We start from the raw sequence: 22,005 nt of genomic DNA, 5'->3' as shown, positions 1-22,005 counted from the left end.
TGTGCTCAGGGCACTCAAAGAGACTGGGCGTTGGTTTGTGTGCAATAGAGCTGAGATAGAGTTGGATGATTACTTAACGTTTACTTAACGTTTACCATCTTCATCGGGTTACGCATTTGTAAATACAGTGACAGGTAACCAACCAACATGATGAAAGGTAACAGAGGGGAGGGATGTCTTACAGTAATATCAGTTGACATTCTTTAATGTTCCCTGTTCTTTAGCTTCACATTGAAGCGAGGCACGAGTGTTGATTACTATAGCTAAATCTCAATGCAAGTACCTGTGGTATTGTGTGGTATTGTGTGGTATTGTGTGGTATTGTGTGGTATTGTGTGGTATTGTGTGGTATTGTGTGGTATTGTGTGGTATTGTGTGGTATTGTACACCTTATCAAGGAAGAGTATATTTCGCTTCGGGGAAAGACGAAATAAATGTTCCTATAGGATCGTCTGAAATGAAGAAAGTGACTGAAGATAAAGTTTGGTTTTCTATTGAGTACCTGAAGATGATATCACAAGCTGAAGTAGCGATGGGTAAACATCAGTAGGCTCTATCCATACGTCATCAACACTCAGTAAATTTAGCTCACGTCTAGTCTTTAGATAACACTAGACCCCGACCCTATACTGTAGTGTGTACTTGGAGATGCATGCCATTTTCTCGGAAGAAAGTGTTAATATGGGCATGACAGGTGTGGAAATAGGGCGTGTGGGCAGACAGGCTTCTTATGACGTGCCTACATCACCCCAGGCTTGGGGTTATAGGCTGTTCACCATCAGGCAGCACCGACGTATGTAGACGGTGGAGTGCCAGCTTTTGAGTGAACAGCTTCGCCGTTAATGCATCAAAGCAGATGAACAAAGATGAGAACATTGAGTTTGGTCGACTGGAATGGAGACTAAGACATCTGGTAAGACAGTATGGGAATCAGAAGTCGGATATAGAGAAATGAGATTACATAGTGCATGGGGACGACCGAAATTAATTTGACCAAATACCTTGGGGTTGATACATTCAGGAGACAGAAAGTTATAGCACTTTAGATGGATATAAATGCTAGCACTTACAAGATTAAGTGCTACCTTGAAGACAATTTCACACAATTAGAGAAAGATTACATAGTAATATTGTGGTGGGCAGGCGGGAACTCCCAACACTACGATATAAGCCTTTATTTTCCAGCCACGTTGGTTGATAGTAAACTAGGGGCCGCAGTCCATAATCAGAAATACTGTAGCCTGAAGGTAAAACTGCATAAAAACAAAAACAATCTTAAGTTTGCCCATCAAACATAAGCCGGGAACCATACAAACATTCACTGATAATGTCTTTCTGCCTACGTGTAATAGTCTGTGCTTTACTCGCTCTAGTCTGCCCTTTTCGGAATCTAGGTTCTCGCAAATGACAGCGCGAGCTAAACAATATGGTTTTAGTTCTTATATCCATAGATTGAAGGCTGTGGTTGCACACAATATTCATGCTCTGTTTCAATACAATCCATGTAGCTTAAGGTGCACTCAGAAATGCCTAAACCTCGGTCGATAGGAAGTTTATTTTTTGTTTTTGTCTAGGCCCACTCTTCCCAGAAGAATGAAAACAGTCGAGAGTGAAATAGAGTAATTGATGAAATGGTTGGAGCATCCACGTCACGAACTCGCAAGCTATTTGCAATTTGATTGTATTTTACTTCACAATCTGGAACAAATCTCCTCTACTCTTGAGTAGTGTTCCATCAATAGCTAGGTTACATATCAAGCAACAAGTAACATTGATGTAAGGTTGTTAGTTTATATAGAAGATTGGTTTTACCAAATGATGTTCACAAATCATTGAAATGGTTAAGTTAAGGGAATGACGTAAAATATCTCTCTTTTCATCTTTTAAAATCAAAACGTCCCGGATTAGTCTTTTTGTGATTTAAGAAATGGTGGCTTACTTCCAAGTCTAATAATCAAACAACTTGTTCAATAGTTCAGATTTACCTATGACATTTTGTTAAAGTGTCTTACACTAAGAAAATAAAGCTGCAGCTTTTGTTTTCCGGAAACAAACAAATTCTTGTCACGTTTTCTTGTTATTGGAGACTGTTTAGACAGTTCACTTGAGGCTTCTGGATAATCAACTTTCCAAGAAGACAGTTTACCGAGGTCCCAGCTAAATCAACCCACAGTATTCGGAGCACGGGCTAAAAGGGGCGAACAACAGCTCATGACAGACAAGAAAAACAGACAAAAAAAGTGTCACATCGAGCAAATGAGGTTCAGTAGAAAATAATTAATTCAAAAAGTGAAATAATACTGCAACCTTCCACTCAGTAAAGAGTGATAAATCTCCACTCAGTAAAGAGTGATAAATCTCCAACATAAAACCATTTATACTCTATAGTTTTATTGTTTATTATCATCGTTTTTTAAATAAAGAAGGATGTTGTGGGAATGGCTCTACACCCTCAGCTAACCCCATCAACTGTGTAGGGTGGTTCTGGAGAATTGCCAATAGTTGCATTTCAAATATTTGCAAACAATAACTTGGAAAACTCTTATTATAGAACACTTCCACAAAATGGGACTTTAAAATAAATTGCCCTTAGTAGCTTTGCAATAGACCCATGCAGGCCTTCTGATAATACTGCTATAATACTGCATTGAAAATGTGCTGTAACTGTGGGAACTTTCATTTCCGACAATTGTGCAAAGACATCATGGTTTCCCATTCTTTTACCAAGTTTGATCACACTGTGACGTCATCAGACTGAGATCTATTTGAATGAAATCCCAGCCTGTATAGTTTCTTTGAATCGTTTAAGGCAATGGAAACTATTGTTAATTACAGTAAATAATTATTAACATAAAACCTTACTTGGTAACGAATAATAGGGAGTACTTTTCGAGAAATAAATAAACTTGATTGGAATTGATTTCGAGACTTATATAATTTAATTTTTATATATAATTTGAGGTCTCGAAATCAAGCATCTGAAAGCACACAACTGCTTGTGATGGTTTTTTTTCTTCTTCATTATTGTCTAGCAACTTCGATGAACGATTGAGCTCTAATCTGTACAGGTTTGCTATTTTATGCATATACAGCAAATGAGAAGACTTGTCTTTGACAATTACCAATAGTGTCCAGTGTCTTTAATGGCTACGTTTTGGTTAAAATGAATAATTCAGTTAATTCCAAACCGTTGATTACTGGTCAATTGGCAGACATTTAATACTTTTGCAATCAGTGACGACATCTACACATCCAGGGAAATTGAATTGCACAACTATTTATAGCCTCATGGATCGTTGCTGGCAAGTAAAAGGTAACACCCTGAAACACCTGCATTAGCTGCATCCTACATAACAAGAACACTGGTAACAGTCACAACTTTTCAAATTTCATTGGGTTGCATTTATATTTAATAATGAAGTACATGACATAGAAACAGAAAAAACTCCACCTAAAACCAGACGTCTGAAGACATAATAAGACTGTGAAATAGAGACGACAATTCCAGCTGTTACCCCGGGCATATTATTGTCTATTCCTCGGAATGTATCCAGACAGTATACATTGCTCCACAGAGAGACACTGGGAAGAGATTTATAAGACTTGGGGTGTTCCAATTGAGAACTGTGCAGATTGCCCAAAGACACTGAAATTTCGGAGGTGTACCGCACAGCCGCCTCATTAAACCGAGTTCAAGATGTTCAAATATTTGTTTTTATTTGGTAAGTGACTAATTCTCACCCATCAATTCTATAAATCTAAGGATTAACTTTGCCGTCTTAAGAATCTCAGGTTAAACGTGAACATGCTGCATGATGACTTTGACCATAAGTTCTCCGCATTCTATTTTGAACAATGCGGCCTGTTGGTCTTCAATTTCTCTACTTTCGTTTAAAATACTGGGAAAACATCAATCATGTCATGTTATAAACCAAAATGTGAACTGAAACATTAACGACCATGGACCGAACAACGAGCTGTCCATACTTTCTCATACCTCAAACCTCTTTGCAATAAGGTAAAGTACAGAGGAAGGGTAAGACAATAAAAACACACAAGACGTATCAATCCATCAACTGGGCTTTAATTATCTCACACTGTCTCACGTATTCTTACAATGTCACGCCAATGTTATGCCTAATAACCACTCTGTTTCCAACGATCATTATTGTTTTACTACGAGAAGGGAAAGCAATTTAGAGGGAAATGTGGCCGAGTAGTTTTGGAAGGTTTCAAAGAAAAATCAATCAGGTGATACGGGGAAGACTAATAAAAATACAATGAGACCAAAGATAAGTGAAATTTAAAATTAGGTATGTACGGTGAGGGTTAGCCGTAAGAACGTATACATGTAGTCAAATTTGTTTACCTGTTATTTTCGGCAAAAGCAGCCTATTTCACTTCCATTTATTAGTACCACTCTTACTTCTCCAGTTGAAGAGACGTGCAAATTTATATTGCAGTATGTTCTGTTAAATCTTGGAGTTGGTATTGTTCAGCATGCGAAATTGGCATGAGCGTAGCTAGAGGTTTCTACTCAATTCGTACTTTCGTTTTAATTTACAACAAGAGATTTTTTTTCAAAATGTGCAGAAAAAAATTAGAAACGCAATACATTGTTTTTATTTTTAAATCAATATTTCCTCACCTAAATACAGCTGCTACTGAAGCCATGTGTAATATTCAATCCAGTGAAGCAATCGATCATTCAGTTCGTTCAAACCCTACGAGAACTACCGATTTCAATTTATTTGTGATTATCACTTCAATTATTGCATGTTCCGGTCACACGCTGTTCTTATTTGATTTCAATCTCGCCACCTGAACCTATCAGAACGCATTTTCCTGAGGCATAGTTTTCGAAGCTGTTGTTGATGAAGGAAATGTTTGTAACCTTGTATCCAATCTAGAGGAGATCGATCTAATAACTTGGCGTGTTTGGAAAGGGGACATTATTTATAAAATTAGTCTTGTATTCTGGACGGTTGATTAAAATAGCCGGTGGGGAACAATATCAGATGAGGTTTGCGGTAACACCATGACATGTGTCAAATCTCCGATGATGTTGTTCTTAAATAAACCGGTGATTTGTGAGATTACTTTCAGACAGTAATGGTTATCATAGTTACATTCAAATCAAGACTAAACAAAATTACTCATATAAATTGGCAAAACCAAATGACTGCCTTGAACGAATTAAAATAAAACTGCAAGTAAAACATTTATTTTCAATCCTAAAAAAACAAATTACTTTCAAAGTTAATTGATTACAATGCTATAATACATTGTTGAATTTTAGAATTTATATTAATTATTAAGAAGAAGCTTTGTGTAAATAATTTCAAAAATATTTGAAATACTATTGAGACTTTCTTCTAGAGTTACCCAAAGGCCTATGTGTTTTACATTAAACTATAAAGCAGATCATCCTTAGAGGCAGCTTGCTTTAAATACCAATCCAACTGTCATTTCGACAGAACAACAATTCTTGTCTGAACCTCTTAGAGGGAAACAAGGTGACGCCTGAGCCTTATAGATGTGCAAGTCATCATGGCGCCTCAGGAACACCTCAAGTTAATTGGCTTTCAAAATGTTCTTGATAAAAGATTTGACCTCGGAAGCATTTAACTTAATTGTTTTTTTCTCAATAGGATTCATCCCCCAAGGGGTAAAATGGGGTGATGGATGTGTCATCTCAATAAATTATTTGCTTTTGAAAATTAATTCTTGACAATGAAATAAAAATAGGTCATGCGAAAACTTAATTCAGCATGAGAATAATGATTAGTCCGTATTGTTGTTATGGTCAGTTTGTCATCATGCAGTGGTTTGAGTTTTATGCTACATTTAACAAAATGCCTTTAGACTGATACTGTTATTACTGACCCATGGTTGCAATGACGTCAGAGTAAATGGCAATCCAATATTGTGAACAAAACATTTTGAAGTGCACGAGCTGGAAGGGTTAACCAATCTGAAGTCAAGGCTAATTATCATTTATTTTCATTATTTACATCTTCAAAGCAAGGTCAAGTTATCACAGCAATGATTCGTTTCCAAGGTAATGAATTAAGAATCCCATCGCAGTGCCACCACCAAACATAGCTGGAACAGCTACCATGGAGAGCGCCATCATGAGGCCGAAACCAGACAGGCCGTGTCCGCTGCATGACAGTATTACAAAGAGGGAAAAACAACTTAAAAGTAGAAGTGTAACACCACAATCAAAAATTGTAATTTTTACGCCAGCCTCTTACACACTAACGTGCCGCACCCCTTTGTGGCTAAAAAATAAAATAATTGTAGAGTCCGAAAATCAATCTCCGTTTATCACTCACACGCTGAATCAAAAAATAAATTAGTGTTTAAAAAACATGTTAAAATCTTGTCACTTTTTGTTTTAGGATCTTTTGCTGGGTTCTTTCTACAGCAATATTCACACGGGAATGTACTAAGTTGGCTTAGGCTTAATCATCGTCTTCGAGAACCCGGCTCAAATCCCGCCGTTGACGAAGATTGTAACCACTCATAATCCTTCGAACAGACCATTTCATTGATACATCTTCACGTCTGCTGATTACAAGTCGATGCTTGTCCGAAAGACTTTGTTTCATTAGCAGAAGAAATAACAACGCCAGCAGTTAGTTACAGCATAGAGTAAGGACAGTCGAGATTGAGCCTCGCTGAGACGTATTTTGAGCACAAGTTATCAACCTTGACCCCATTTTATGAATTAATCAAATTGATTAATTGCATAATAATTAAGCGATTAATTATAATCATAATAAATTAAGTAAACAAAGATCAGTACAAAACATGCGTTTCAAAATTTACCTGGTACAGCCCCCTGCCATTCTTGCTCCATACAACATAAGAGTTCCTCCTAAGAAAGCTGAAGAGGGCGCTATACCCACAGCGAGGCCGAGAGAGCTGGACGAGACAGCTGAAAAATAAGCGCCACCTACGGCCCCTGATACGAAAAGTACCTGATGGAAAAACACCACAGAACCACAAGTTATTCAACTAAAGCCGTAACATGTGTTTTTAGAAGTATCTTTATCAAAATGTTACGAAGAAACAAACATTGATCTGAAAATAATGCATTTTGTTTCAAATGAAATCCAAATTCTGTGGTGAATGTAGGACTAACATCTTGTTTTGTTTTAAACTTGAGCCTAAAGTTTACCTGCCACCAGTTCTCTACCCCGTGTCTGTATTGCATAAGGTAAGGTAACTTCCTCTGTAGTTTCTTAATTACCAACATCTGCGATAGTAAAGTACAATAACTCTGGCTTCCTCCGAGTGTATCACCAACAAGGAGACTGACTGGTACTTGCAATGCACCGATCAAAGTACCTACAAACAAACACACAATAAAGTGTAATCAGAAAAGTTCATTTATTCCATTACGTGTTCTGTATGCGTGTGGATACTGGATAATGTATTGTAATGATAATGCAATAACTTTTAGTAAACCTTCTCAATACTGGTTATAATGGCACCGACTCCCATATGACGCGGATTGCACCAACCTCTGAGACAGCAGCTGTCTGCTGCACCATAAGCGTGTTTACTATTGCCGTCATTTTGAGTTGGCGGCAATGGTTAATACCGCGTCTTCGTGTGTTGAAGTACATAACACCCATAGTAAAGCACACCAGTAGCAGTAATGACCGCAAATTTGGATCCGAGTCCATACGACATGAGTATGCTGCACGCCATTAATAGTACATCATAAAACTGCATTTCAACTGGGAGCCTAAACACATGACATCACACTTCGAGGCTCATATTAACGCCAGATACCGTTCTTACTCGCCTGCCAGATTGGGGCGATAACTTTTAACCTCGCACCCCAATTCATACGGACGGAGATTCGTAGTGTAAACACCCACATGTATACACTCATTACATTGTGATGAAATATGGACATTATGCACACACGTTGTACGGACGCAGCCGGCATTCTCTATGTATAGTCCTACAAAGAACTGCTGCTGCTGTTACCGGCAAACTACGTCACTTCGGAGCGACCATCATAACACAGAAAGGTCGCTCCGAAGTGTAGTAGTTTACCGGCACTATTATTGCTTACGTCACTTTTAAAGCTTAGGCCTACGTCACTTTTATTGCTTATCCACTGAAATCATTGGGTCTGCAGATAAAGACAGGGACCAGTCTACTGTTGTCTTTGACAATGACACTGTGTGGTGGCGTCCCATATTATTGTGACTTCTCCCTGGTGTCAGTATTGACTTACCTGCCAAGTATGGCGGCCATGCTCTCTGTGACATCAAAGATCCTTCATTACCGAGATTTAAACCCTAAGTTAAATAGAAATATTGTGAGCGATAACCAAGAGCAGTCACATTCAAAACTTAATAACGATAACTGTTGTCAACAAAATACAATGTTTTAGAATATTGCATGACGATGAGAACAACAGAGAATGAAAACTCACCTCGATTTCTGTCTGCCAGGGAAATAATAACTCGATAACAAAGACCACCGATGACGTCAATATCGCCATGGTAACACCAAGCACAGGGTAAGGAATACCCAAGTACACATCAATAGGCTTACTAAGAAGAGAAAGGAGAAGACAATTGGTAATTTCAAAATCAGAATATCTAGAAATGACTTATATTAACGGTTGTTGTGAACAACGGTGACTTAAACACGTGTATTATGACGCGATTGTATTAGTTGAGTTATGCTTACGTTTGCTCTTTGCTTGGTGATGTCTCAAAATACTTAGTGAGTGAAGAGTCTGTTAATGCGTATAAGAAAACTCCGAAGAAGCAACCAGCGAGGCAGTAACCTGGAGATAAAACATACATTAGTGTCAGTGGGTCACCTTAGGGTCAATGCGCCGTCGTAGAGTGATTTATGTGCATTATTCAGTTATAAGCTAGCTAGGCCTTTTTATTTTACTCAAGATTTCGAAAGTAGCCTGAAAACGGTGCTACCTTTCGTGTATATTTCTAGATAGCAAAGGTTAAGTGTTCAAGAGTTTCGTGGTAAAATGAAGACCCATTATTAGCCAGTTTATGAGACTAGTGATCAAATTCAAAAGTATGAAACAACAGTGAAATTTCTCAACACTTACTTGAATTAGGTACCAATGTTCCAATTTGGGCTAAGACTATTCCCGGACACTGTACAAAATAAAAACATAAATAATCGGATCACAATCGAAATTAAAGCAAGCAGAAATAATGACACAAGTTGTTAGAAATGGCACAACGATGTCAGTCTGTAAACACCATACAACCCATGACACCATTAATAATGTAACTAAAGAGCCGCCACAGAACCTGGGTGTACTGTAGGCATGGTAACAGCCCAACGGAAAAAAACATTAACTTTTAAAGCGATAGAGATTAAAAGACATCAAATGGTTTCTTACTAACCGTGGCAGCGAGCGCCATCCCAGCACCCAGCATGACTCCCCCACAAACTGACATCAACACCCCCTTGCGAGTCAAACAAGACATGTAACCATTGCGGATGCGAGTGAAGTACTTCCGGGTCATTGGAATCGTAGAGAGGAAACAAAAGCAGACGATGCTTGTAGTAAGGGCAGAAAGGAACATCTTCATCATGATGAAACGAGAGTAGATGAACTGATTCCGGATTGATCGAGGTTCAAACACTGTGGGATGAACAAAATATAGAACGATATCACTGGTCCGTTCTGACTGTGTTTATATCACTGGTCGGTTCTGACTGTGTTTATATCACTGGTCCGTTCTGACTGTGTTTATATCTTCTGGTCCGTTCTGACTGTGTTTATATCACTGGTCCGTTCTGACTGTGTTTATATCACTGGTCCGTTCTGACAGTGTTTATATCACTGGTCCGTTCTGACTGTGTTTATATCACTGGTCCGTTCTGACTGTGTTTATATCACTGGTCCGTTCTGACTGTGTTTATATCACTGGTCCGTTCTGACTGTGTTTATATCACTGGTCCGTTCTGACTGTGTTTATATCACTGGTCCGTTCTGACTGTGTTTATATCACTGGTCCGTTCTGACTGTGTTTATATCACTGGTCCGTTCTGACTGTGTTTATATCACTGGTCCGTTCTGACTGTGTTTATATCACTGGTCCGTTCTGACTGTGTTTATATCTTCTGGTCCGTTCTGACTGTGTTTATATCACTGGTCCGTTCTGACTGTGTTTATATCACTGGTCCGTTCTGACAGTGTTTATATCACTGGTCCGACTGTGTTTATATTGGTCTATAGTTTCGGACCCAAACCCTGTTATGTGGGATTAACGAAGGATATCACTGGTCCGTTCTTACTGTGTTTATATTGGTCTATAGTTTCGGACCCAAACCCTGTTATGTGGGATTAACGAAGGATATCACTGGTCCGTTCTGAATGTGTTTATATTGGTCTATAGTTTTGGACCCAAACCCTGTTATGTGAGATTAACGAAGGATATCACTGGTCCGCTCTGACTGTGTTTATATTGGTCTAGTTTCGGACCCAAACCCTGTTATGTGGGATTAACGAAGGATATCACTGGTCCGTTCTGACTGTGTTTATATTGGTCTAGTTTCGGACCCAAACCCTGTTATGTGGGATTAACGAAGGATATCACTGGTCCGTTCTGACTGTTTTGGTCTAGCTTCAGGCCATTCACTTACCCGGCTGACCGGATGGCATCGCAAAATGTTGGTTTACTTCAGTTTTCTGAGTTTTGTTTTCCTAGAAAACGTTTCCAAGTGAATTATAATGTGATACCACAATTAGGCAGGTCCTATTGCACTAATCGGGAAATTGAGAATTAATCTCAAGAACCAGTCGTTTTGACACAACTCAGCGAGTTCATGAGTCATTCCAACAAATCAAATACTTTATTAAAAAAAGAAGATGGGTGTGTGGAATTGGGTATACTATAGGGCGATACTACAATCCATCAATCGCAGCAATCAATCCTTTCCCCTGACATAAAGATGTAGAAGTTGTCATGATTTCATGACGTATGGTCTATAGTTAAAATTTAAAGGACATCTTAAAAACTTCATTTTTTTTGGTGCTCAATTCAGTTGAATGCACACCAATCTGGCGCATTGCCTCCGTTCGTGCTGAACTCGCTCTTGGACGCCATAAAAATAATTACAGTTTTTAAGGGGAAATGTGGTATCTCAATGCTATGATAAACACATCATATTTGGTTCAAATACAACTCAACTACAAATTCAACTACTATTAACATTCTTTCAAAAGGGTTCATTTTGTTTAAAAAACATGGCGTTATTTTTATTTGTGATATTTTAGCGTTATAACCCAGTTGTGCAGGTCTCTAACTGTTTTGTATCCCTTTATTATAGACCGTCTATATTGAAGGATCTACCCAACCGTTTACCATGTTTATGCTCGACTGCGTACTCAGCATTCAACTTAAATGTCTCCATAGCTACTGTTATTTACCTTCCCTCTATATAGTATGGTGCTCAATATGTGCCATTCATTTAGTCGTAGTTTTCATTTTTGGCATCGCAATATTTCAGTTGCATTTTTATTACTTTTTATTACATCACATTTCCCCCTTTTCTACTTCTTTTTCTTTTCACCCCGTCCCTTTCCAACGTTTTGTGTAGCATTTGTACCCGACAGTTTGAGCCTTTTTCATCCATAGATTATTTGTATATGTAGTGATTTATTAAGTACATAAGTAACATCAAAAAGTCATATCCAAACACAAATAAACTCTGTAACATGGGAAAGTATCTTCTTATTTGTAAAAAATCTGATCAAAACTAAATCTCCAAGCCTTTAAAGCATGTTTGACAGTCTTCGTAGCTATAAACGTTTTTATTCCTAAATCTGTTAACTCGTCAATATTTTAAAGCAAGTTGAACCTACAATGAACATTCTCTTCATTGTCCATCATCGGGATCAGGTAATTGCCTTGTCTTTGTTTAAACATCTACCAAGCATTATAAACCCATGCAGTGTTGTATGTGGTTGTTGACATTTATCTGTCTAAACTCATTGTATGGTTGCATTGGAGCAAAGACTGTCCGTTACAAATTGGCCCGTTATGAGCACCATACTTTCCATCTCTCATGAAGGAATGTTTACTGGGTGACCTTGGTGTGTGAAAACAAGAATTTATATCGGTACTGGACAAAGGTGGCTGGTTGCTTTCAACCATGGACAAAGGGCGTGGATAGACCCTGTGTGAAATTCAGCTGGGACGACTATTACTTAGACTTATTTAAAAAATAAAAAATAAAACGAACCGTCATGCCTCACGATTTTATATAACGGCACATTCCTTGCAGAGATTATTCTAAAAATAATATTTTGTTTAGTAAAAAGTCAGAAATTCAAATGGAAGAACGTTACCACAACGTCTAATAGGCCTAAACGAGGTATCCGTTTGGTGTAGTTATATGTCAACGTTTTACATGAAAACAAAAATACTGTCAAATTCTTATCAAAATGTTCGGATACTTTATTTGGTAGTGCCCAAATAGATAACTTCCAAGAAGAAAGAATATAGATCCAGGAAATTATTACGTAGTATTTTATTTATTATTCTAAAAATAATATTTTGTTTAGTAAAAAGTCAGAAATTCAAATGGAAAAACGTTACCACAACGTATAATAGGCCTAAACGAGGTATCCGTTTGGTGTAGTTATATGTCAACGTTTTACATGAAAACAAAAATACTGTCAAATTCTTATCAAAATGTTCGGATACTTTATTTGGAAGTGCCCAAATAGATAACTTCCAAGAAGAAAGAATATAGATCCAGTAAATTATTACGTAGTATTTTATTTATTTATGATTTTCTTTTGTTAGTCACAGTGAAACATGACTATAGTCGGGCTTTACCCAACACTGGCAATGCAAATAACATGTAATGGTTTTACATTTCAGCAGCCGCCTTTAAAACAGATACTTTTCGATAAAATACACTTACTATAAAATGGATGGGTATGTATTTTTTTTAGTTTGATAAACAGAACATATCTTCCAATAAAAAGCTAGTTTATATCCAAGCATCATCACCTTGATGAGGTCAGCCTACTAGTTTCCAAGGCTACTGGCAGCGGGGAACGACCATTTTAGTAAATGTCGGGTCACGCAGTTGATTACACAGTGCTTATTATAAACACTGGTTGTCTATACCAAGGACACTCACCTCTGCTCTTTTCCACTGCATATCCAAACACTAAGCCAGTCATAAGGCTTACTGCAAGCTGCACCACACCACTAGCCATGACTAATTTATTTACCCCTCCTAGCTATGGAAACCTGCCCCCTCCTCCTCACACGTCAAGAAGGGTAGCACTCGGAGATGAAGATGCGACGACAACGTCAGTTGAATTTGTCACTAACCTGTACTCTGTCCACTGACTGAGTGTAGAATGCAGTCAGTCGTTCTACACCCACACAAAGCATGTGTCACTACGTGCATTTAACCTGCTGTGTGATGTCAGCATATTTACAGTCCTTGAAGTGGAACTATTATTTAGTGAAAAACTATTCTCTGCAGATGTATAAAGGGTATTTTAAGGGTCGGTTGTGTCAGGCGTAAATCAATGGGTCCAGGTGGCGATGGGTTCTATGGTTATAAAGCTGAACGAATTAAACAAATCGCTCCCGAGGACCGTAATACAAACAGGGGATTACTCAAGCAGAATGTTGTTTAGGGGCTTATAGCATCTTGGTGATGCGGCTACTAGTCAAGTATTCAGTAAACAATGGGGTGGAAATATGAGTTTCTATGTAAAGTTTCAAAACAACTGCTTATGGCCTGACGTTTGGACCCAAGCAGAGTTTCCCGTTTACATGGCAGCCCGACCTCCCAATAACGTCCAGTGCTACATGAAGCTTGATTTTGGTATCTTTTTGCATGAAGGTGTTGGTGGAACAGTAAGCTGAGTATAGGCAATCAAGATTGATTTGATTTCATTGAATGGATCCATCCTCATAATTTGTCCACTTCCAAATCTCGCTCCAGTGAGTCGTAAACATCTTGTCCTTGGGATGGGGGCGCTTTTAGGTAGAGTCCGTGGAACCACTACGCCTAGGAATCGCTCTGTTGCGTATGACTCAAACGATTGAGGAGTTTTAAAGGGTAGCTGAGGTCATTAAAATGCCACTTTGTGTGATTCAAAATAGTATTTAAACTGTGCAGTAAGCCATGCCTAAGCTCAGTACAGACTACCATCCATGCCACCTCGCGAAAGAAAAAACATATTGTAAAAAAAGAAGCGAGATTGTAAATCCTACATTGCCAGGGCCATTTGATCACATATTCCCAATATTATTCAGCGGGTTGCACGTTTGTGGTTAGCTACCTGGGCACTGCTTAGTCACATCCTCCCAAAATGTTTCAATTAACTAATATTTAGAAACCAAGTGCAACCGATTTTGGTTTCATCTTTACATAAAAACGAAAACTACTTCGTAACTGTCACACACCCCGATCCGTTAAGCCAACTCAACATGAATTAGTGGTCGGAAATAACCAGTTTCCGAAAAACGAATGATGTATAAAGCCATGTCTTTCAACTTTAATGTAGTTGCCTTTGCCTTTCCAACCAACCGCGACTTTTCTTTTAAAATAACTAAGGCTTCATATAAGATTCTTTCGCGCGCTTTCGATGTAAAATTTCCTTTCAAAAGATGAATTACATCCAGACTGAATACTTTCCTCTCCTGATTGATTCATGCAAAGTTCAAAGAGGTTTGATTCGTCCTGTGGAGGTCCACCGAACATTGAATCCGAAACGTGCACATTTGAAGATCAAATAAATAAATTAATAGAATCCAATAAAATTCTTTGATCAAATGAATACAAATAACCCAATACACATTGTTTACCTTTCTCAGGAAGCCCTTAGGAGTATTAGTTTATTTTATCATTCGCATGATATCAAACACAATGTTCAGTTTACATAATTATAATAACTATAATATTCATACACAGATGATTACAGGTTTAATTAAAATCAGGTCGACATATTCCTTACAACCAAATAAAATATGATCAATATTATCATCATGTATGACCTTAAGTTATATGTGCACACACGTTGCATATCTTACAGACTGTTTCCTTACACACTGTACAAGAAAGGTGTTTTAAAGGGACGTGTACACCATTGGTAATAGTCCCAAACAATTCTACTTAAGAGAAGACTAGTCATGCCATCAGGTATCTAACAGCATTCTTCTGCCTTACAAACTTCGGTGTCTGAACATGTTGAATCAAACAAAACTACACTCTTGCAGTTTACTCACGAAGAAGCAACTGCCACATGTTTGGTTCTGCTTCAAAATTAGGTTGACATTGTGCGCCTAGAGACATTTTACCAAAGGTTTACACATCATGTCTGGGTTGAAATTACATGGAGGCATAATACAATAATTACGCATGTCATGGTAACACATGTTCCTCAGGGTTGTATACTTGGGCCTCACTGGGATTAATACAATACAGAACCACAACAGATTGCAATATAAATGAAACAATTAATGTACAATATTTGCTCTGTGTACAGTACAGTTTGAAACTATGATACATTATTAGTAATAAAACACAAGTTATGGTACTATTAATTTTATAATCATTTTCTTTTACTTGAAGACGTTTCGATGTATAAATATACACATTAACAAAACATCGAGTCAGTTGCTACTTCGGTAAATATTACAAAACGTATAGATACACCAATTAAGTAAAATCATTTGATCATAGTAACAATAAGAAGTAATCAATCAAACCATTCATTTATCTTCATTTTGCATTCGTAAACTTTTCTGTCGTTTACCCGACGACCCTGAAACTTATTTAAGTAATTACATCATCGCCAATGGCAATCTGTGCATAGCAACTTTTCTCTCTTATTTTGTAAAAATCTCTTTTAACCGGTTTATTTAAAAGTAATCAAGAAATCTCAAGGCTTTTCGTATTTAAAACAAAAACTATGATAGCATTCATTGATGAATTGCATTAACGAGAAGCAAGCAGGGCTCAGGTTTTTGAGGGCTTTCTAGCAATCATAAATTGAAACTTAACAAACTTGCTAAAGACATAGTTTGAGTTTACTACAACCAAACAAACAAACAAACCCTCAAAACGACAAACAAACATACAAACAAACAAACAACAAGACAATACAGAATAAAAACCACAACATTGTAAATGCATATACATGATGTGACAAATAAGATATAAATTAAACAAAATTCCAAGGAAACTACTTTAACCCAAGTTATTTGCAAAATAGTCTCACCATCCCCCCTGTAACAAGCAACACGTGAGATTAGTTCAGTTCTGAATTGTAATCATAGCGCCATCATGGAGCCATATTGCCACTTCCTTAAAGGCAGTGGACACTATTGGTAATTGTCAAAGACCAGTCTTCTCACTTGGTGTATTGAACATCTGCATAAAATAACTAACCTGTGAAAATTTGAGCTCAGTCGGTCATCAAAGTTGTGAGATAATAATGAAAGAAGAAAACACCCTAGTCACACGAAGTTGTGAGCGTTTAGATGGTTGATTTCGCTCGAAATCAAATTCGTGGAAAATTACTTCTATCTCGAAAACTACTCCACTTCAGAGGGAGCCGTTTCTCACAATGTTTTATACTGCCAACCTCTCCCCATTACTCTTTAATACCAAGTGAGGTTTAATGCTAATAATTATTTTGAGCGATTGCCAATAGTGTCCACTGCCTTAAAACAACAGTCACGATATACCAATGACTACGTAGCAAAATGGACTCCACTAGCTTTGTAAGTTACAGCAGCACAGACGTAACTTCAGCCTATGGAAGTCAGTGCAGTATTGTAGACTTCAACATGCAAATAAAACACATCAGAATAAATATCACAATGCCTTCACACGGGCTAAGATAGAATATAGGCCCGGGAAAGACCGAGCAAAACACAACTCTAAACTTCAACAATAATTTGGTTTACCATTAATCAAGATTATCTGTCAATTATTCATCATGTCACAAACTCTGCCTCCAAATTAATTCAAGACTTCTCGACTTGTAGAAGTAAATGAAGTTAAGATTTTCTGATATGAAACAATCCAATATGCCACATGATTAAAGTCCTTCATCAATTAGCACTTACAGCAGGTTGGTTTAGAGTGCCAGATGATTTCGAAGAATGACTTATTGGTATGTCACAATATTCATATCAACATGCAGTCACACCAGACTGGGAAACCATTGGCATTCAAAGCATTCACAGGTAAGAGTTTGCAACTTGTTTCCGATGAATGATTAACTGAAACCTAAGAACAACCTGCTGTGCTGGAATAACTTGGACTATTCAAGCAAACAATTCCTCATACAGTCATTTTGAATGAACTAAGAGGAGATTGTATTGAAGACATGAGATCAGTTTAATATTGTAACATTAAATCAGAACTAGTTGAGTTCTATTGACAAATCAGTCTGTAATAGATACAGACTGCTGTGTTATGATGCTTTATATCCCCAATGCATTAAAAAGCCAGCATAATGACTAGATCAATAACAATATATCAACATTATATCGACTGTAAGCATACATCAATAAACTGAAAGCATTTAACCATTGTGTCTGGAACGAGGGACAACCAGCAAAAAACACCCACATTTTTTTTCCAATTACTAATAAAAGAAAAGTCAACTAAGCCCATCATATTATGTTATTCATGCATAGACATAATTGCTAAGGTCAATTACAGTCATTTACAGTCAATTACAGTCACACTGAAGGAAGAAGAAATCAGAAAGTTGGCAGTGAACACAAATAAAGTAAAACAAACTCTTTTTCACTAGTTAACTGTTTACACTGAAAACAAAATTACTACATAGTTTCATTTTTATAAATATTTTGGACCCAAAAATAAAAATTTTTCTTTGAGAAATGTATTTATACAGCCTTACAATATTAAGAAATAATTATCCGACTATCACAAAAAAAACATTGCCAGACCATTTTTACAATTCTTAATTACATATTAAACATATCAGTATTAGACAACACTTTATTTTTATAAATGCTATCCTCAATAAAAGAGGCTTCATTTATTCATTTTGTTCAGGTTCTGGCATTTTTCTGCAAACTGTAAATTGTTATCCTCTTTAATTCACAGATGGCAAAAAAATGAAAACATGAAGACGATTCTGAAGACGATTGGACTTAAGATACAAGACAGTTACAACCTAGCAAGGTAAATGAGATATTGCTTAGTATATTAATTTGCATATTCTAAAAAGGAATATATTTGTGACTTTACTCTAGGCATTAAGAATGAAAATAAAAAATAAATTTAAAAACAAATCAAGTTGAGTCATACTTTAATAATTCCAAGCACAACTTGACCTTTCCTGTTTACAATGCCAAGAATTCTCAATTTGTTTATTAAACTCTATGTTGTTCTTTGGTGCAGCAAGTGGTCATGCATTTTTGCAAAGTGTCTGTCAAGTTCAAAATTTTACTAATATCATGCATGAATTCACTTTGAGCCGTTAAGATGTTATCAATTGTGAATTATTCCATCAGATGTAAATAAAACCTGCAAGAGAACTAGTCCTGCTACAATTAAGCTTTTTCTTGAAACTATGCTTATTATATTCTCTCATGTATACTGATACTGTTGGTCAGCAAACACCACTGAGTTCTGCAATAGGCAGAAAGCAAATGCATCGGCCAACATCATCCCCTCACAGTAAGAGGTGATTCTCCCTAAACTTGCCCTCAGTAGCCTTAGAGTACACACCGCAATTTGCATATTTCTTGGAAAGGTCCATAATCTACACATACAAGGTCAAAGGGCAAGGGGAATTTATTTCCATGTTCTGTCACAAACTCAAATGTTGACATTTAAAATGTCCTTTTAAGTACATTCTTTCATGATAAAGTAAGAGAAACTCACTGTTCCAGGAAACATGATTTACAAATAAAACAAACAAAAAACTGAAAACTTTTGACAGATTTGATCGTTAAATAAATCCTAAATCCAATTATCAATTTTTATATCAAGATGTCTGGACATAAATACTTACTACTCCCTCCGGTTAGGGATCAATTCAGGTCAAAGGTTAATTCATCATGTTCTCCAGGTCAAAGGTGAGATCATTGAACATGGACTCAATGTCATTAAATATGTCTTTAGGTTCAGCTGATTCTTGGCTAATTGATGGCCTGAGGAATTAAATAGATCAAATAAAAGTCATTAAATTATGTTTTATGATGCCGAAAAATTCTCTTACAGACACTAGACATTCTTGGTAATTGTTAAAGACCAGTCTTCTAACTTGCTGTATCTCAACAAATGCATAACATAACAAACCTGTGAAAATTTTAGCTCAATCGGTCATCGAAGTTGCAAGATAACAATGAAGAAAAAAACCCTTGTCACACGAAGTTGTGTGCTTTCAGATGCTTGATTTTGAGACCACAATTTCTAAATTTGACTTCTCACAATCAGTTCATGGAAAATTACTTCTTTCTCAAAAAGTACTCCACTTCAGAGGGAGCTGTTTCTCACAATATTTATACTAATAATCTCTCCCCATTACTCATTACCAAGTAAGGTTTTTTGCTAATAATTATTTTGAGTAATTACCGATAGTGTCCACTACCTTTAAAGAAATTTAACTGACTTTGAGCTCTAAAACCCGTGGCACAAAAACAGCATAAATAGGCCCTATGTGTGATTGTCTGTAAACAATCCACATTAATATTGAGCTCAAACTTTCTTGCCTTGTCTCCTGTAATCTTCAACCTTTGGATTGAATCTCACTGGATTACACCTACATAGGTTCGTATCAATCAAACAAACAACCAGAATCAGATAGGGGTTCCAAATGGATTAGGAGTGACTCTAGGTCGACCCAAAGAAATGTTTGTTTCAGACAGGCCAACTGAACATAACATTTACATTGGCTCGGCTCCTGACAAGATTGATGTATAAAACCAAGACCCTTCAGAGTCGTTCCAAATAACAGCTACAGTTGATCTAAAAATAATAATAATAATAATAATAATAATAATAATAATAATAATAATAATAATAATAATAATAATATTAATAATAATGATAATGATAATGATAATAATAATGATAATGATAATGATAATGATAATGATAATGATGATAATGATAATAATAATAATAATAATAATAATAATAATAATAATAATAATAATAATAATAATAATAATAATAATAATAATAACAATAATAATAATAATAATCATAATCATAATCATAATCATAATCATAATCATAATAATAATAATAATAATAATAATAATAATAATAATAATAATAATAATAATAATAATAATAATAATAATAATAATAATAATAATAATAATAATAATAATAATAATAATAATAATAATAATAATAATAATAATAATAATAATAATAATAATAATAATAATAATAATAATAATAATAATAATAATAATAATAATAATAATAATAATAATAATAATAATAATAATAATAATAATAATAATAATAATAATAATAATAATAATAATAATAATAATAATAATAATAATAATAATAATAATAATAATAATAATAATAATAATAATAATAATAATAATAATAATAATAATAATAATTTACAGCGTTGCTGTATGTAATTCTCCCTGAAACTATAAACTTTCTCACAATTTTGTGATGTTAATAATGAGTGCTGTGGAGCATCAATTCAACGGTGAAAGAGTGACAAACTCCCAGAGAGGAAGTCCTTCACCCGATCTGGTTGGTATGCCTGAGCAGGTGCTGCCAGATCGTATCCAAACTGCTCACAACGGGATTCGTGGTGGAACCAGGAGAAAATGGAGTAAGAACGATAACAAAATTGCGATGGACTGTTATATTAAGAGTGAACCGGACAAGAGAGGATACAGAAGGAGAATGATAAGCCTATGGCAAGATAAAGGAATGTTTGAGATTAGTGAGCAGCGTCTTGCAGACCAGATAAGTACTATCAAACGGAACCAGTGGTTAACCAATGTGGAAATTGAGGAGATGAGGAGGATAGTACAAGCTGAAAGTGATGGAACAGATATTGTTAACCACCAAATACCGGAGGAGGCGGCTGCTGCTAGCTCACAGAGTGAAGATGAGGTGAACCAGCCAGGGTTGCGAAATGGTCAGGATGATGATGGCATCGACGATGAGGGGGGCGTAGAGTTCACGGAGGAGGAAGTGCAGATTAAGGCTAGGCTTCAAGAGGTGATGGAAGCGGCGAAGGGGTCAAACGGGTGGAGTATTCCAGCTTTGCGCCGGGTCCCAAGGAAAAGGCTGACAGAAATGTCAGCCGTGGTAAGTAAAGTCCTTGGGTCGGTAAGTACGGATAATTTATCGGAAACTAACCGTCTTATTTTTGCAGGGGCAGTTGTAGTAGGGGAAAAGTTAGGGGTAGAGGTGTCTCAACAAGGGAACAGTACACCATGGTGGAAACGTCGGCTGGAGGGTCAAATTAAAGATTTGCGAAGAGATCTCAGTAGAATAGAACAAATGAATAAGGGTTTATTGAATAGTTCAGACTTAAGGAATACAATTATGACAAAGTACAACGTCAAACGTAAGGGTGTGAGTGTTGTAATAGAGGAGATTAAGCAAGGGTTAAGGCTAAGGCTGCAAAAGTGAAGAGGTATGACGACAGGGTTAGACAATTTCACCAGAATAGATTATTTAACACCAATCAGCGTCAGTTGTTTAAGGAATTGGATGGGAAGGCTGACAGCACGCAAGCGGTTCCGAGACCAACAGAGGCAAAAACTTTCTGGGGTGGTATTTGGGACAAACCAGTAAAACACAACCGACAAGCGGAATGGCTAACAGATGTGAAAGATGAATTGAGAGGGGTACAACAGCAAGAAGGGTTCCAGATTGACGTGGACAAGGTTAAGAGACAGATAAAGAAGGTGCCAAATTGGAAAGCCCCGGGTATGGACCATGTGCATGGGTACTGGTTGAAGAACTTCCGTA

General features: G+C 36.6%; 2 protein-coding genes across 5 annotated transcripts in view; both read right to left on the bottom strand.

Annotated features, from left to right (window-relative positions):
- Positions 1-4,062: 4,062 nt before the first annotated feature.
- Positions 4,063-13,464, bottom strand: LOC117292898 (UPF0394 inner membrane protein YeeE-like). The gene is made up of 9 exons (XM_033775075.1): positions 13,171-13,464; positions 9,414-9,655; positions 9,110-9,158; positions 8,722-8,821; positions 8,462-8,582; positions 8,261-8,324; positions 7,187-7,356; positions 6,835-6,986; positions 4,063-6,164 (listed from the first exon to the last, which is right to left on the bottom strand). The coding sequence occupies exons 1-9, from the start codon at positions 13,247-13,249 to the stop codon at positions 6,038-6,040; spliced, it is 1,104 nt and encodes a 367-aa protein (XP_033630966.1). The 5' UTR covers positions 13,250-13,464; the 3' UTR covers positions 4,063-6,037.
- Positions 13,465-16,650: 3,186 nt separating this feature from the next.
- LOC117292141 (serine/arginine repetitive matrix protein 2-like) overlaps positions 16,651-22,005 on the bottom strand; it is a 52,243-nt gene continuing 46,888 nt past the window's right edge. For all 4 annotated transcript variants that reach the window (XM_033774070.1, XM_033774071.1, XM_033774072.1 and 1 more), the window contains one exon: positions 16,651-19,190. In XM_033774070.1, coding sequence (XP_033629961.1) covers positions 19,088-19,190 — 103 coding nt within the window. In that variant the 3' untranslated portion in view covers positions 16,651-19,087. The remainder of the gene's footprint in view (positions 19,191-22,005) is intronic.

Source organism: Asterias rubens, chromosome 7 (genome assembly GCF_902459465.1).
Source record: "Asterias rubens chromosome 7, eAstRub1.3, whole genome shotgun sequence".
NCBI classification, from domain to species: domain Eukaryota; kingdom Metazoa; phylum Echinodermata; class Asteroidea; order Forcipulatida; family Asteriidae; genus Asterias; species Asterias rubens.
The sequence above is the reverse complement of the archived record's forward strand: the minus strand, read 5'-3'. Positions and strand labels throughout refer to the sequence as shown.